The sequence below is a fragment of the Herpailurus yagouaroundi genome, unplaced genomic scaffold (genome assembly GCF_014898765.1).
Source record: "Herpailurus yagouaroundi ecotype Mexico unplaced genomic scaffold, PumYag 165, whole genome shotgun sequence".
In the NCBI taxonomy this organism is placed as follows: Eukaryota; Metazoa; Chordata; class Mammalia; order Carnivora; family Felidae; genus Herpailurus; species Herpailurus yagouaroundi.
Window position 1 is genome coordinate 34007989 of NW_024412406.1, and position 15920 is coordinate 34023908.

At 48.6% G+C, this 15920-nt stretch overlaps 2 protein-coding genes and 1 long non-coding RNA gene across 3 annotated transcripts in view; 2 read left to right on the forward strand and 1 right to left on the reverse strand.

Annotated features, from left to right (window-relative positions):
• Window positions 1–2: 2 nt before the first annotated feature.
• CEBPD (CCAAT enhancer binding protein delta) lies at window positions 3–762 on the forward strand (the record flags this gene model as incomplete). Its single annotated transcript, XM_040487848.1, has 1 exon — window positions 3–762. A coding segment is annotated over one exon (333 nt), but the record flags the coding sequence as incomplete, so codon positions are not given.
• A 785-nt stretch (window positions 763–1547) lies between these two features.
• The window catches only part of SPIDR (scaffold protein involved in DNA repair), a 504944-nt gene continuing 490571 nt past the window's right edge, over window positions 1548–15920 (reverse strand). Inside the window, exons 17-20 of the mRNA XM_040487839.1 lie at window positions 8901–8994; window positions 7729–7843; window positions 7387–7440; window positions 1548–2216 (exon numbers count right to left, since the gene is read on the reverse strand). Of these exons, the coding sequence (XP_040343773.1) occupies window positions 2067–2216; window positions 7387–7440; window positions 7729–7843; window positions 8901–8994 (413 nt within the window). The 3' untranslated portion in view covers window positions 1548–2066. The remainder of the gene's footprint in view (window positions 2217–7386; window positions 7441–7728; window positions 7844–8900; window positions 8995–15920) is intronic.
• LOC121038300 (uncharacterized) lies at window positions 4237–14510 on the forward strand. The gene is made up of 3 exons (XR_005794289.1): window positions 4237–4247; window positions 6771–6776; window positions 14233–14510. It is a non-coding gene; the product is annotated as an uncharacterized LOC121038300 (long non-coding RNA).

Consider the following 15920-nt stretch of genomic DNA (forward strand, 5'->3'; position numbering starts at 1 on the left):
CGTCGCCCGAGCCGCCGCGCGGCAGCCCCGGGCCGAGCCGGGCCCCGGGCCCGGCGCGGGAGAAGAGCGCGGGCAAGAGGGGTCCGGACCGCGGCAGCCCGGAGTACCGGCAGCGGCGCGAGCGCAACAACATCGCCGTGCGCAAGAGCCGCGACAAGGCCAAGCGGCGCAACCAGGAGATGCAGCAGAAGCTGGTGGAGCTGTCGGCCGAAAACGAGAAACTGCACCAGCGCGTGGAGCAGCTCACGCGGGACCTGGCCGGCCTCCGGCAGTTCTTCAAGCAGCTGCCCAGCCCGCCCTTCCTGCCGGCCGCCGGGGCCGCCGACTGCCGGTAACGCGCGGCCCGGGGTGGGGGTGGGGGGGCAGGAGAGACTCACCAACGACCGATACCTCAGACCCGACGGGCCCGGGAGCGGAGCGCGCCCCGCCCGGACGCCGCGAGAGCCGCTGGGCGCCGGCCGCAGTGTCTTTGGGACGCGCCCACGGAGGAACCTACGACCTGGACTGAACCACCACTGAACTTCGAGAGAAGCTATACGTGTTTCTTTCCCCTTAAATTATTTTTATAATGGTAGCTTTTCTACATCTTACTCCTGTTGATGCAGCTAAGGTACATTTGTAAAAAAAAGAAAGAAAAAAAAAAGGAAACAAACTTTTCAGACAAACCCTTTGTATTGTAGATAAGAGGAAAAGACTGAGCATGCTCACTTTTTTATATTAATTTTTACAGCATTTGTAAGAATAAAGAAGCATTTAAAACCACCCCCGATTCCCGTATTCACAGTGACTCCTGAATGCTGGTGGCCCCAGGACCTCGCTGGGGAAGGGCACGTTCCAGTGCCAGGCGTGCAGCAAGGCACCGGGGAGGCCGCGGGACTCAGGTGTGTGTCCTTGAGGGGGGACCTGAGCTCCCTAGAAGAGGGGATCTGCTTTGCTCTTTGAAACCTGCCAGAGTCTACCTCCAGATGTTTTGTTTGCTTCAGATCGAGGAAGCACGAATAAAGGAACTCGTGCTAGACTAGTAGCTTTCCGGTGGAAGGTGCTCCCAGAGAAGTTCCGGGACTTGGGGAGGAGGCTGGCGGGATGACCGGTCCTGCAGTTGACTTAGGGGCTCCTCTGTAGGCAAGAGCCCCCCTGCCCCCCGCCCCGGGGCTCCCTAACTTCAGTTGGCTGCTGCAGGGGTGAGGGGTGAGGGGAGGGATCCGGCTCTCCGCACAGCATGTCTGAGTCGTCTTTGGCTTCCATGGGACTTTGCTTTCACTTTCCTCAGTCTTAGGTACAGCTTCCAGTAGGTTTTCCGAGTGGGTGTAAACATAAGATAGTTCTGTGGTAGATGCAAAAGACGGTCAAAAAGCTCCTCAAAAGCAGCAGTCCTGCCGGTCGTTGAAATGTTTCAAAGCTTCATCAGGACAAATCAAGCCGTTCACCTTTCCCCCAATTAAAGCGGGTACTCGGCGCCCTTTCTTGCTCTGGACTGCTAGGTCTATCTTATGTAATTTAACCGTGGCCTATCATGATTGTCTTGTTATAAAGGAGGAAACAAAATCTTTATTGCCTAAAGACAATTTATTCATCATTTCGTGTTAATTTAAATCTCTGCCAACAAAGCCAACAATAACCAATCACTCCTCTTGAGTCTGTAATCTCCGCTCTCTGTGCACAGTACCCAGCATGATTAAACAGGCCTATCGGTATAGCGAGAATCACAGCAGGTAACTTATCTATACTTTAGGAGTAACAGTTTTAAACACTTAAAAATTACAAGTGAGCAGAATTTTTTTCTTGCTGTTTTAATACTGCCTAAGATGAAGTACAAAATGAAGGCCTCAAGCTTAGTTAAGTTTTAATATAACATGTTCCTGAATTTGCACAAAGGTCGTAAAATATAACTGTAGAAAAAAGCATTTTGAGGTATAGTTTACAAAATTATCTTGCTAACATTTGCCCTAGAAAAATCTAAGTTCCATTTCAAGATCATACAGTACACTCACTCTGCCCGTAGTTAACAAATAACTACCCCAACCACCACCACCTCCGCTGCATCACAAAGTTCACAGCTCCTGCGGCTACGGGCAGTGTCGGGAAGAGGCTCTTCCTGCAGTCAGGAGCTCAATTTCCTCCAATCCAACGCAGCTAGCCGGGTGGGTGGTTACGGACCGGACGAAACAATTCAACAGCCCCACCTCCTTTCCGAGGACACTCTTCACTTCATAACTCTGCAGTGACAGAAGGCATGCTGGTTAAAGCAAATAGAGCTAGCCCTGGACGTCCTGTTCCCAACAACACAGAACACCAAAGAGCAGAGCAGAAGGTCCTTCCCTTAGTCTGTGACCTTCCACTTTTCAAATGGTGAGAACGACAGGGTGAGGAAGAAAAAAAGTGACAGGCTAGATAAAAGCCCTGTTGATTATGGCAAATGAAGGAGCTCCTGTTTTCTGATCTTTGTTAGTGGATGCAACGACAAGGACGTCCCAGCTGGCTGTCCTCGGAGAGGAACTGGGGACTGACATACAAAGGGATGTGCCCCGGTCTCTAGTGGGAAGGCTGGGGGCAGGGCACGCATCATGCTTGCAGCTGTCTTCCACTTCCTTTGGGACACTTCCCCAATCTAGCAACACTTCTGGTCAAAGGATTGCCTGGTACTTTGCCCCAAACTTCCCTCCTTAACAGGATCCCGTTTTTTCTAGAGTAACGCTTCTCAGGCCAAACATGCAGAAAGCTTTTTCTTCACACTGTTTGTCTGAGGAGTATCTTACAGGCAGGTTTCATCTCTAGATGAGAACTCAGGGCACTGGACAGCATGGGAACCAGATGACTGTGCTAGGAAGGTGTGGCAGGTTTCAAACCTCAGAACACTTTCTTCCAGGGGTTGGGGGGAAGTGGGACTGAAAATCAAGAGCGGCTCAAACTCGCTGGGATGAATCCCATCTCTGGCTTCAGCAGAGACGGAAGCCCTGGAAGGTAACAGGTTCTTTCAGAGGCTCCTTTGCTGCCACTTGCAGAATGCTATCTGAGGTGCATCACCCCTCCTCTGCGCAAGACCCCTTCACACAAGTCTACAGTAGCTCAGGTCTGTATGTTTTAGCTCACTCCTTCCATCGTTAATGTGTCTTCACAAAGGAGATGGAGGCTGGAGGGTTCTGACAACGTGGCAAAAGTAGGCACATGTCTGTGGCTCCCTGGTGCCCTCCCATCGAAGGTGGGCACCTCACTGCCCTTACCCTGGCTTAGTGACTTAGTGACTTAGTGACTACTTCTCACGGAAAGTATGGTGGAAAGGACACTGAGTGGCATCCCCAGCTTGGTCAGGAAGGAGCCCAGCTTCTGCCTACATCTCTTGGGATCCAGACACATATCGTGAGAGAAGCTAGACTGTGTGGCCAGAGCCCGAGAAGGTCCCAGGCAAAGGAGCACAGCAGTCAGTTGGGGACTGAAGGGTGTTTTGTGAGTCCAGCCTGGGCTTTGGGGCACCCACTGATGGCCCGCAGAGCTGTCCTGGCAGAGCCCTAGCCAAACTGCAGGTCTGTATGCAGAGTAAGTATGGAGGCCACCTAAGCTTTGGGGTGGTTGGTTTTGAAGCAGTAACATGATGTTCAACCTGGGATCAACCTGGGATGTGAACACTGCTCTACCGCCAGTCCACAAGACAGTTCTGCTTTCCCATCTTTGAAGTAAGGCATATTGCAACACACCCAGCCTATTCAATGTGATCAGTGGTTTCGATTTCTTCAGTGGCTTAATGGAGGGATGGGGGAGTAAGAGTTGCAGTCAAGACAGGTGAAGAGGGGTCAAAGGGCAGCTCAGTTAGTCAAGTGTCCCAACTCTTGATTTCAGCTCAGGTCCCAAGGTCATGGGATTGAGCCCCGCAACAGGCTCTGTGCTGAGTGTGGAGCCTGCTTGAGATTCTCTCTCTCTCTCTCCCTCTCTGCTCCTCTCCCGCTTGTGCACTCTCTCCCTCTCTAAAACACAAACACAAACAAAAAAAGACAGATGAAGAGGCGGAACTAAAGTCTCTCACTGGACAACCGTGGCTGAGGCCTTCCTCAGCCCCAGCTCATCTGTGCCATTGATGTCAGGTTCGTGGCCCACTGCCTTGATCATTCGTCAAGGACTTGCTATAAACCAAGAGGGGTCTGATCCTGGAGAGATGGCAGAGAACCAGACAGCCGCAGGACTGTGGGGTGCGGAGGGCGCCCATAGGGCCGTGCAGAGTTAAGGGGTCGCCATCCCCGGCTGGGAGGACTGAGGTAGGCCGGCTGGGTACTTCTTTGCTGTCTCTCACTACTTGTACATTCGTGCGTGGGGAAGTAGGAGGCCCAGGCACTCCTACACTCACTTAGGTGGAGAATTCTGGCTTGTAAACAAAGTCAGGAACAGATCATTCCTTCTTACCACATCAGATTTGGCAGCGATAGATTATAATGACCGCATCATAGTCAATAATAACTGTGTCACTGATAAGTGGAAATCAAATGATAATTATGTTTGGGGGGAATTAAGATGGAAAGGTACAGAACAGTCACACTAGCAAACGCAAGTGCACTGTTCGTATGAACGGACCGAATGTACATATGTGTAAAATGTGTCTGTTTTTAAAAGGCGCACTACATTTCCCTTCAACTTTTATTTTTCTGAAAGCTAGGAAACAAACTCCAAATTTCGTATCACTATAATGTGACCTTTGGCAACTAACATGTACAACAGCAGCCGCTCCATTTCTCACCTCTGTAGCTTGAACACGTCAAAGTTTCGGTATAAAACTTCACACTCCGGTGTCCTAACCAGAAACAGTACATCTGTTCCAGGGAGTGGAGCTATGGTTCTCATGGAAAGACTAATTTGATTCTTTGGATTTTGGCAAATGTGCATTCTCACCCAGAAAATGGACGGAATCCAGACTGCAAAACTCATGCTCATGTCTCCACAGAGGACCTTCTTACACCCCTCTTCTACCAGCTCCTTGCAGGTCAGATGTAAAGCCCTGATTACCCACTGTGGGTAAAGCTGGGGGAGGGGGAAGAAGCTGACTAAAATGTACCTCCAGGCTTGCAATTTACCCTAATTTTACTGGCGTCAGCTCTGATAACAGAGCACCCAGAAAGGTGACACCCAGGACTGTTGCCACCCTGTGCCCCTCACCCAGTGCAAATGTGCACACGTAGGCACACACAGGTGTGTACACACGCTCAAGCACACCCACAGGCAAACCCACCGGCAAACGCACCCACGCTCAGATACACACGCGTTTGCACACACACCCTTGAGCTCTTTATAAGTAGGGTTTTGCCTACAGGTGCCCCGTAGTTGAGAGGTGTGATGTGTAAGAGGTACAAGTCAGCCTCACTCAGAAGGAAATCAAGTGAAGAGATAGTTCTGCCAGGGCCTCCTCCTGATCCCCAGGTCCCTACAGAGAGGTTGGGGAGTCAAGAGCAGTGCGTGGCTGGAGGCTTCCCAGGGGGAGCACCAGGCTGCTCTCTGGAGGAGCCTGTGGGGAACCGGAGGGAGAACAGGCCTGAGCCCGGTAGGGCCCAGCCAGGGCCGCCTGAGGAACTGCGGGGCAGGTGCTGGGCCTCTGCGCCCATGTGGGCCTGCGGGGAGCCGTGCACCATCCCAAGTGCTGGTTCTTGTTTGCTGAGGCTGTGGGTTTGGGTTCATTCGCTATGTGTTCTCCTTAAGCAGAAGTTTTCCCAACACTTCCCAACTTTTTGCCCAGATAACCTAGATCTGCCACGTTTACACCTGTTTAAAGCCCCCTCCAATCCCATCAGCCTTACCCAGGATCACGCCCTTCTTTCTTCGCCTCACCCACCCCAGAGACTGAGAGATAAGGTGACGCGGAATCAGTCAGCAGGTACTGCTGTCTTGTCACCCAGAAACTTCAGGGGGAACAGAAACATACACACAAGGATCCCTGTCACCCTCCCACACTCTGCTAGGTAGTCACTTCTGGGGATAACAATGTACCCAACGAAGACTGTGGCTGCGGGCCCTGCACTCTCGTTTCTTTAGTGGTAAAATGTGGATTCTGCACTACCGAGATGTTGGGGACGTTAAATAAGGCAAAGGTGTAAGAAAAACGGTGAGCACAGTTGGCGGCCCACTGTAGTTACCGACTCACATTTTACTTGGACACAGTCAGGGAGTACTTGCTCATGAGCCCTCCCATCAGTCCCTACACGTGAAGCAGCCCTTGGGATGCAGGTTTGGCGTGGGGCTGGAGGTGTCCCCATGCTGCGCTAGGGAGCTATGCCCCCGCCGGTGCGCTGTATCCCAGGGAGAGAGCCAGAAACTCTCTTTAGGGCTCCTCGGGCAGTTCCGCCCTGAAACCTGGTCGGACCAGTGATCCCCTAGGATCCTATTCATGGATTTATCCGCGTCCCAGTTTAGTCCAAACTTTGGGAGCCACGGTTTTGAGGGAGGAGTGTGAATGGCTGCTCCACCTCCTGTGCTGCCGACCTCTGCCCCTCAGGAGGGGCTGGCAGCTGCCGGAGGCAGAAGCCCCTCGCACCTCCAGAGGAGCCCCACATTTTGGCTGCAATCAGAGCTGGAAGTTGGCCATGGGATCCCATCAGAAAGTTCTGCAGGTGACCAGCCCGCTTTTTGCCACAATCTGCCCAGCTGGCCCAAGTCTGCTACTTGGATGTGGACCCCACCACTGGCCACAGATACCTTTTGTGACCTGGGAACTGTGCCCTGGCACCATTGCAGTGGTCAGTCCCCCGTGCTCTTCTCTGGGGTTCAGTGATTCCACGGGCCACTTGTGGTGCTAGCAGATGGTTTTGACCAGACATGTCAAGGACAGACCTTTCCTGTTTATGAGGGCCAAATTTTACAAGGAAGAAACTGTCTCTAGGCCGTAAGTTATGTATGTTTAGGTGGTGGTTTTCTTGAAGGAGCACACCGCTTTACTAAGCCTCACACCACAGCAACTCTCAGGGCAGGCAAAACGGTTCTGAGAAATAACGGTAATGTTCCAGTTACTCAGACTCTGGAATACCCAGCAATTAACAAACACAAGATGCGTGCCTCAGATGTTCCCGTTCTATTAACGTAAAACCATGGCAGGCCTTGAAGTGTCAACTGTCTTACTAAAATCAAAGCCAGGGAGATAGATTCACGGATCTACTGCAAGACTGGTCAGGACAGAGCCTCAATCCCGCAAGGGAAAGGTCTCGTGAACAGACACGGCCCTTGTCAGGAAGAGACAGCGGTGTGGCGTGCCCCCGTCTTGGCCTGCTCCAAACACCGAGGACGCGCTCGGTTACACTGCGGCACTCCGCTGAACCCGAGAGTGCGGGAGGCGGGGGTCCGCACCCGGGGATGATCCACTGACTCGGGCTGAAGCGCACAGGGCTGGACACCTGGGCCGCGTGTCCCTGGACTCACCCCATCTTCGCGGGCGGCGAACCTCAGGAGCGAAGAAATACTGGCCTGGGACAGCTGCAACGACAGCGGGGCGGGCGGGTTAAACCCCAGGACGGTGCCAGTGCTCAGGCCCGCGCCCGGGGTTCAAGTCGGGTCTTCATCTCTCCGGTAGCTTCCCTCTCCGAGTCTTAGGTCCAACGTGACCGTAAGGCACAGACATGGGAAGACAGTGTTCCTGAGGGGGGGCCCTTCCCTCCCCTCCCCCAGGGAAGGAAAAACAGAGGCCGCCCTCCCAGCTGGCGCTGCGGCAGCGGGGCTCCGTGACACAGAGTGGGACGCATGCGAGCACCGCCCGCCTCCTACCTTGACCCTCACTGTGCACTGGGGGCGAGACGGGCAGTCCAGGAACACCTGCAAGTGCCTTCTGAGAAGAGGAGAGATGACCACGCGGGAGCAGTCCCCACAGGAAAAGGCGCCTCTGTTGTTTGGAAACACACAGGGAAGACAGGACTTGGAAAGCACAAATCACAAGAGTCGAGTGGTAGACAATTTTTTCTAAACACGAGTGTTTGCTGAGACAGAAAAGGGGACTTACCCTCAGAAACGAAATTCCTGAAATAGGTCAGAAAAAGCTCCAGGCTCAGCCTGTTCTGAGGGACCAGGGTCAGCCTCCCGCTAAGGGCTGCGTAGGTAAGTGATGCCCCAAGGGACGGAAGGGACACGGGCAGGGCAGTCTCATTCGAGCTGGGAGGGGGGGAGACAGCAAACATCCCACGAAGCCAAGTGGAGGCCCTGGGCTCAGCAAGCAGAGGTCAGGGCTTCCCTTCTGCCTCAACAGGACAACCTCCTCCTTGTCACCAGTAGCTATGCTCCTTACTGCCACCAAGTAAGCCTGTGACTCAAACGCTTCTTGTCTCTTAAATATGATCCAGTAATGACTTGTTTACACCTAAGGCCACCGGCCCAGGAGGCGTCAAGGAGACAGCTGTCCTTTACTTATTAAGAAGCAGAAAAGTAACAATCGGGCCTCCTCCTGTCAGGTGACAAAGTCACCTTGGGAGGCTGGGGAACCGGCTCAGAGAACTACATTGATACCCAACCCCCTGGGGCCCAAGGGAGGGTATGCAGTAACGCTGGTCCAGGGAAGGAATGTCTGTTTACACAGATGTTCGCTGGTCTCTGGAAAAGTCTGTACCCCTGCAGAGGACAAGCTGTAGAGTCACCAAGTTTGTCTCATTCATTCACATTTGCCCTGAGTTTTTCTTTTTACTCCTGACCGAAGATAAAGGAGCTGAGTACAAAACCGGGCTCTTTTCTCTTTGGTGAAGTGCAAGGACCAGCAACACGCCCTGCCATGAGGAAGCAAGCTCACCTTGCACCACGGCCTTCTAGCTGCAGTGCCGCTACTTGGCTTCCGGGTGGGAGTCATGCCTCGGCCCTGGCAGGGGAAGCTGGCCCGAGGCAGCGTGGCACTGGGGCCCTAGGACTGGCTGCGGCTGCCCTGGGGTCTTTCAGGACAGCTGCTGCATGCTTACCTGTCTCCCGGGCTCTGCTCCAGTCTCTCGTTGCCACACAGGTCACAGGTGGGCCATGAGAAAGCCGTGCTCTCATCCACACCAACCACAGTGCCTGGGCCCACGTGAAACAAAGATGGAGTCTCAGGGGCAGTGTCCGTCCTCCCAACTTCTCTCTGTCCCTCGGGCCCTAGATGCTAGTGTGAGGTTCCTCAGGTTGTTCTCTCCCTTGTGCATTTATACAAATGTTCCCAAGCTTTTTATAATTTCCATGTACTGCACAAACAAAACTACAACAATAAAAAGTAAGTTGTTTAAAACTTGCCCATATTACTACCTAACCAAGTATTTCCATTCTGCCTCATTGTTTTCAGTTTTTTTCCAGATGTGTACATACTGAAATCACTACAAGCAAGCTGTCAGGGCAGTGTCTCACACTACTTTGTAGGTTGCTGTAGAGCCATTGCAAGGACTGTCTTATTTGATATTCCATTTAAGTCACGGTTCCCTCCATATTGGACATACAGGTCTGAGGCAGTGGAAATCTTTCCACGTAAGGTCCTTATTGTACTGAGATCTCTTCCTCAGGCTAGATTCATGGAAGCAGAATCACTCTGTCAAGAGTATGAGTGTTGGAGATACAGAAACACCCTGTTACAAGCTGTCTCCCACAAGGAGGTTCACGGTGATTCACACTGTCACCATCCATTCACAGAGTGTTAGCCTCACCTCAGTATTTGCTTCCTTGGTAAGTATAATGGAATTCCTTATGTTCATTTCCACTTCTTTGGTAAGGAAAGAGAAGTATTCTTATTGGTTTGTTATCCTCTTATGTGATTTCTTTGGTTTCCTTATTTCTTTTGTAACCCAATATTTGTGATTTATTTATTCAACAAACAAATGTGTATACAATGCTACTTAGTGTGGGATATACATGTAGCGTGAAATGTATAATGATGAATACTGCAATCCCCACTCTTGTGGACTCTCCAGTCTGGTTGAGAAGACAGATGAACAAATAATAAGAAAAATATGAATATGGGAGAAAACATTCACAAAAACATACCAGATAAAGGACTGTTATCCAAAATATACAAAGAACTCTTACAACTCAACAATAACACAGACAACCCAATTAAAAAATGGGCCTAACACCTTCATAGATACCTCACCAAAAATAATATAAGATGGCAAATAAGTATATGAAAGATGTCAAACATCATATGACCAGGGAAATGCAAATTAAAACAAGGAGAACACAAACACACACACACACACACAAAATTCCAAATAATCCAATTAAAAACGGGCTGAGGACCTGACTAGATATTTTTCCAAAGAAGACATCAAGATGGCCAACAGACACATGAAAAGATGCTCAACATCACTGACTAAAAGGGAAATAAAAATCAGAACAACGAGATATCACCTCATACCTGTTGGGATTGCTAAACTCCGAAAGATAAGAAATAACAAGTGTTGGCAAGCGTGTGGAGAAAGGGGAGCCCTCATGTACTGTTGGTGGGGATGCCAACGAGGGCGGCCACTGTATGGAGGTGGCTCAAAAACAGTATGGAGGTTCCTCAAAAAATTGAAAATAAAAATACCATATAATCCAGTAATTCCCCTATTGGGTATTTAACCAAAGAATACAAAAAGACTAATTGGAAGATATATACACTCTGATGCTTATAGTAGCATTATTTACAATAACCAATTAATGGAAGCAGTCCAAGTGTCCCTCTATGGATGAATGGATAAAAACAGATGTGATACACATACACACACACAGGGGAATATTATTCAATCATAAACGAGAATGAGATCTTGCCACGTGCAATAAAAAGGATGGACCTAGAGGGTATTATGCTAAGTGAAATAAGTCAGTCAGAGAAAGAGAAATACCATATGATTTTGCTTATAGGTGGAATCTAAAAACCGAAACCACCAACCAAACAAACACAAAGTAGAAACAAACCCATAAATGCAGAGAACAAAGTGGTAGTTGCCAGCGGAGAGAGGGGTGGGGGATGGGCAAAATGGGTGAAGTGTTACAGGCTTCCAGTCATGGAATAAATGTTATGAGGAGACGATAATAGAGCTGTATGGTGACAGATGGTAGCTACCCTTGCAGTGAGCACAGCACAATGGATAAAGTTGTCAAATCACGATGTTGTACACTTGAAACTCCTGTAACACTGTGAGTCACCTACACTTCAGTAAGTAAAACAAAACAAAATACCCAACAATGAGATAACACTACGCACCTATTAGACGGGCCAAAATCCAGAACACTGACCCCACCAAATTCTGGTAAGGATATGGAACAATAGGAACTCGCAGTCATGGTCGGTGGCATGCAAAATGGTACAGCTACTTCGGAAGACAGTTTTGGCAATTTCTTGTAAAACCAAACATAGTCTTACCATATGACCCAGCAATTGTGCTTGGTGGTATTCATCCAAAGGAGTTGAAAATTTATGTCCACACAAATACCTGTATACAGATGTTTACAGCAGCTTTCTTCTTTTTTTTTTTTTTTTTAAGTTTTTATTTATTTATTTTGAGAGAGAGGGAGAGAGAACCCTAAGCAGGCTCCGCAATGTCAGCACAGAGCCCTATGCGGGGCTTGAACTCACGAACCATGAGATCATGACCCGAACCGAAACCAAGAGTTGGACACTTAACCAACTGAGCCACCCAGGCGCCCCAGCAGCTTTATTCTTAATTGCCACAACTTGGAAGCAACCAAGATGTCCTTCAGCAGGTGAATGGATAAACTGTGGTACATCCAGACAATGGGATATTATTCAGCACTAAAAAGAAATGAGCTATAATACCATGAAAGCATACATGGAAACTGAATTCATATTGCTTAGTGAAAGAAGCCAGTTTGAAAAAGCCACATACTGCATGATTCTAACTATACAACATTCTGGAAAAGCAAAACTACACAGACAGTAAAAAGATCAACGGCTGCCATGTGTTAAAGGGGAGGGAGGGTGAATAGGTGGAGCAGAGGATTTTTATGTCAGTGAAACTACTCAGTCTGATACTGTGATAATGGATACATGTTGTACATTTGTCTGAACCCATGGAAGTACAATACCAAGAAGGAACTCTAATGTCAACTCTGGGCTTTGGGTGATTATGATGTGACAATGTAGGCTCATCAACTGCGACAAATTTATCACCCTGGTGGGGGATGTTGATAATGGGGGAGGCAGTGCATGTGCAGGGGCAGGAGGTATGGGGAATCTCTGTAACTTCTGCTCAACTGTGCTGTAAACCTAAAACTGCTCTAAAAATAGTCTATTAAGGGGGTGCCTGGCTGGCTCAGTATGACTCTTGCTCTCAGGGTGGTGAGTTCAAGCCGCACATTGGGCACAGAGCCTACTTAAAATAAATAAACAAATATATAGTACATTCATAAATAAATAAAAATAGTCTATTAAATATTATCATAAAATAAATGCTAAATTGAGAAATGGAAAAGACCCTTGGAGGTAGAGAAGAGAGGCTCTCTAGCTAGCTTGAGGTCAGGGAAGGTTTCCCAAAAGAAGAGACACGAGGTGTGGTTGTAGGTGGGTGACAGGTGCTGGTGGGGCTGGAGGCCAAACAGGCATGAAGGAAAGGCAAATGATATGGCTGAGAGGTTGGGAACCCAAGTCACTCAGGGTCTTGCTAGGGATGTTAGACTTGGAAGGCATGAGAAGTCAGTGAGGAATTTTAAACAGGAGACTGAGATGCTCTAATTGTCTTGAAATGTGAAGCATTATAGATATCATCTAGATACATTAGCAAACCATAGACCATTCTTGTTGAAAAGTGGTGAGATTAGACATTAGAAAAGGTGTGACCTAAGTTTCCAGAAAAATAGAAGAATCATCCCTCCTAGTCCTGGAACAAAGATTTTCATTCTCTACTAGAACAAGCATTAGGAGAAACGTATCTGTAGGGGATAAAACAATTGTTACAACTAAGTAGGCTTGATTTATTAAAATGCATTCATGCAAGCCTACTTGAATGACTTTTTAAAAATGAAAATAATAGATCTTGATTTTGAAAAGGCTGTCCCAGCTAATTTCATTGTCCTTGCAAATCTAATCAAGATTGAGTCAAAGGGATAAAAAGTAAAGTCAATAACGGCTTATAATACAGCCGGAAAGGAGTGTTGACCAATTCACAAGAGGCAGAGGCATAAGTAGGGCCAAGCGGGATGAGGGGTTCCCATGCCACGGGTGTGTGTGCCCAGTGCCAGCTGGTTCACAGCAGTACTTGCTAAGTGTATGCTACATGAACTAATTAAAAGAAGACTGCTACCAACGAAAGTTCCTTTGTATCCTAAGATATCTTTGGGTGTTAACTGCACTTACATTTAGATGGGATTAAGCAATTTCCTTCCAGCAGGGAACAAGACACAGTTAAAGAAATGTATTTCATCTGGGGTACACACCACTGGAGATGCCTTCCAGTAACTCAAAATAAATTCCAAGGGATGGCTGGGAAGTGTACTATTAAACTGTTAGCATCTAGAACATTTGCTTAAATGAAAACAAAAGGGAAAAAAAAACCCCATTTTTTGTTAGAGTTTGAGGGTTGTAACCATATTCATTGTTTGGCTGCAATGCACTATTAGAAGCTTTTACTTTTTGGGGTGCCTGGGTGGCTCAGCTAGTTAAGCATGGACTCTTGATTCCAGCTCAGGTCTTGATCTCACAGCCCTGAGTTCAAACCCTGCATTGGGCTCGACACTGGGCATGGAGTTTACTTAAAACATAAAATAAAATAAACTTTTTACTTTCCCTATCCTATTAACAGAAATCTCTTGTAATCAGGTTTGGGAAAGGTGTATCACAGATCCATTAAAACATGTTTTCAAAAAGGTTCTTTCACAGGCTCCTTCCTGGGAAGTGCAGTGGCTCCTTTCCAGTAGGGGACAGGGCAGCTACAGGCTCCGGTATTTTCTTCAGTGACTTTCAACTCTCTGGCACACCCTCCTCTCCACTCTTGTTTTCTAATGGACAGAAGCTGGGGCTCAGAAGTGAGGCCAAAGCCTGGTCTGAAGACAGGACTTGGCCACACATTTCCAGGGAGGCAGAGTACCCTTGCTGTGTTGGTGCCCCTGGCAGTGAGCGAGACCACCACCCACTAGCAAGGGGAATATAAACAAGTGCTGAGCAATGCAATAAGATAAAAATCAATGCTGCAAAACTTTTTTATCCTAAAAAAAAGTGAACTGGGAAGAGCCCTTGCATAGTGTGGATGCTGATGATTGGGAAATGAGACCAGAAGGCCTGGCAACCCAAGCGCGTCAGTGAGCACTGTCCCCCACGGGGGCTCCATTTTCCAGGAACACTTGAGCAGATGGAGCACTCCCGCAGATGGAGGACTCAAGCAGATGGAGCACTCGTGCAGGTGGAGCACTCACACAGATGGAGGATTTGTGCAGATGGAGCGCTTGTGCATGTGGAGCACTCACCAGATGGAGCACTTGCGCAGATGGAGGACTCATGCAGATGGAGCACTCGTGCAGGTGGAGGATTGAGCAGATGGAGCACTCATGCAAATGGAGCACTCATGCAAATGGAGCACTCAAACAGATGGAGGACTCAAGCAGATGGAGCACTCATGCAGATAGATGCAGCACTTGTGCAGATGGAGCACTCAAGCAGATGGAGCACCCGTGCAGACAGATGGAGCACTTGTGCAGATGGAGCACTCGAGCAGATGGAGCACTCGTGCAGGTGGAGGATTCATGCAGATAGAGCGCTCGTGCATGTGGAACACTCCTACAGTTGGAGCACTCGAGCAGATGGAGGACTCGAGCAGACAGATGGAGCACTTGTGCAGGTGGAGATGTTTGTTCTCAGTGAAGGACTAGCTCACAGGGCCATACTCTGACTTTGTTCAAGCTCTACTCGGGGAAAATGCTCGATGTTCTGCAAGGTCCACACCACTGTTGGAGACCCTGATGCCCACCTGATTTAGCTGCTGCAGAGAGCTGTCCACCTCCCAGCACTGACCTCCTGCAGATGGTGAAAGAGCCTGCTTGGAGCTCTCTTTGGACAAGTCATCACTGGACTTTCCAGGACAGGGAAGGGCAGAGTAGAGCAAGGCTGAGTTACGGAGAAAGGGGTGTCTGCTATTGTTACCTCACTGAGTAGTAAGGACTCTAGGCTTGTGTGGCTTTGATTGGAGTCAGATCTGGACAAGTCCACAGCTGGCTGGAAAGCAGGGAAGCCTCTGTGGCCCTTTGTCCATCAGTGGGATCTGTTCACTGCCCCAGCCTCTACCTTACCTGGGCTGTTCCTGCATGGGAGACTGGGCCAATCTTTGCTATTTTGCAGCTGGGGTTTTGTTTTCTCTAAATCCCTAGTTAACTGGTTCTTATCAGGGGATCTGGCAGCTCTGTGATAACAGTGTTTACATATCCACCTGACCCACCCAGAGGCCTGCAGGATACCTTCAGATAGAGATCCACAGGGAACTCTACATTAAAGTGGTGGCATGTGAAGAAAAGGATAAAAGTCAGAAACTGGATCTACATAAACTAAAGGAAGAGCATCAGAGAAGGAATAATAAAAATTAATGTAAAACATAATAGTTTGCTTAGGTCATTAATAACAACAATGTATTCAGTGATTATACCTTATGGATAAGTGAATGTCAGCAATGTTCTAAGGAATGGGAGAGAGGAATTGAGAATATCCTTACAAGATATCTGTACTACCCTTGAAGCAGGATAGTGTTATTTCAAAGTGGACTTGGTTAGTTATAAATATATATTGCAGTATCTAGGGCAACCACTAAGGAATGTTAAAAAAAAAAAAAAAAAAAAAGCAAGCGCCTGGATGGCTCAGTCAGTTAAGCATCCAACTCTTGATTTCAGCTCAGGTCATGACCCGAGAGATCTGTGAGATCAACCCCTCTGCACTGTGCTGTCAGCTCAGAGCCTGCTTGGTATTCTCTCTCTCCTATCTCTCTGCCCTTCCCCCCCACTGTCTCTGTCTCTCTCAAAATAAATAAGTAAACATTAAA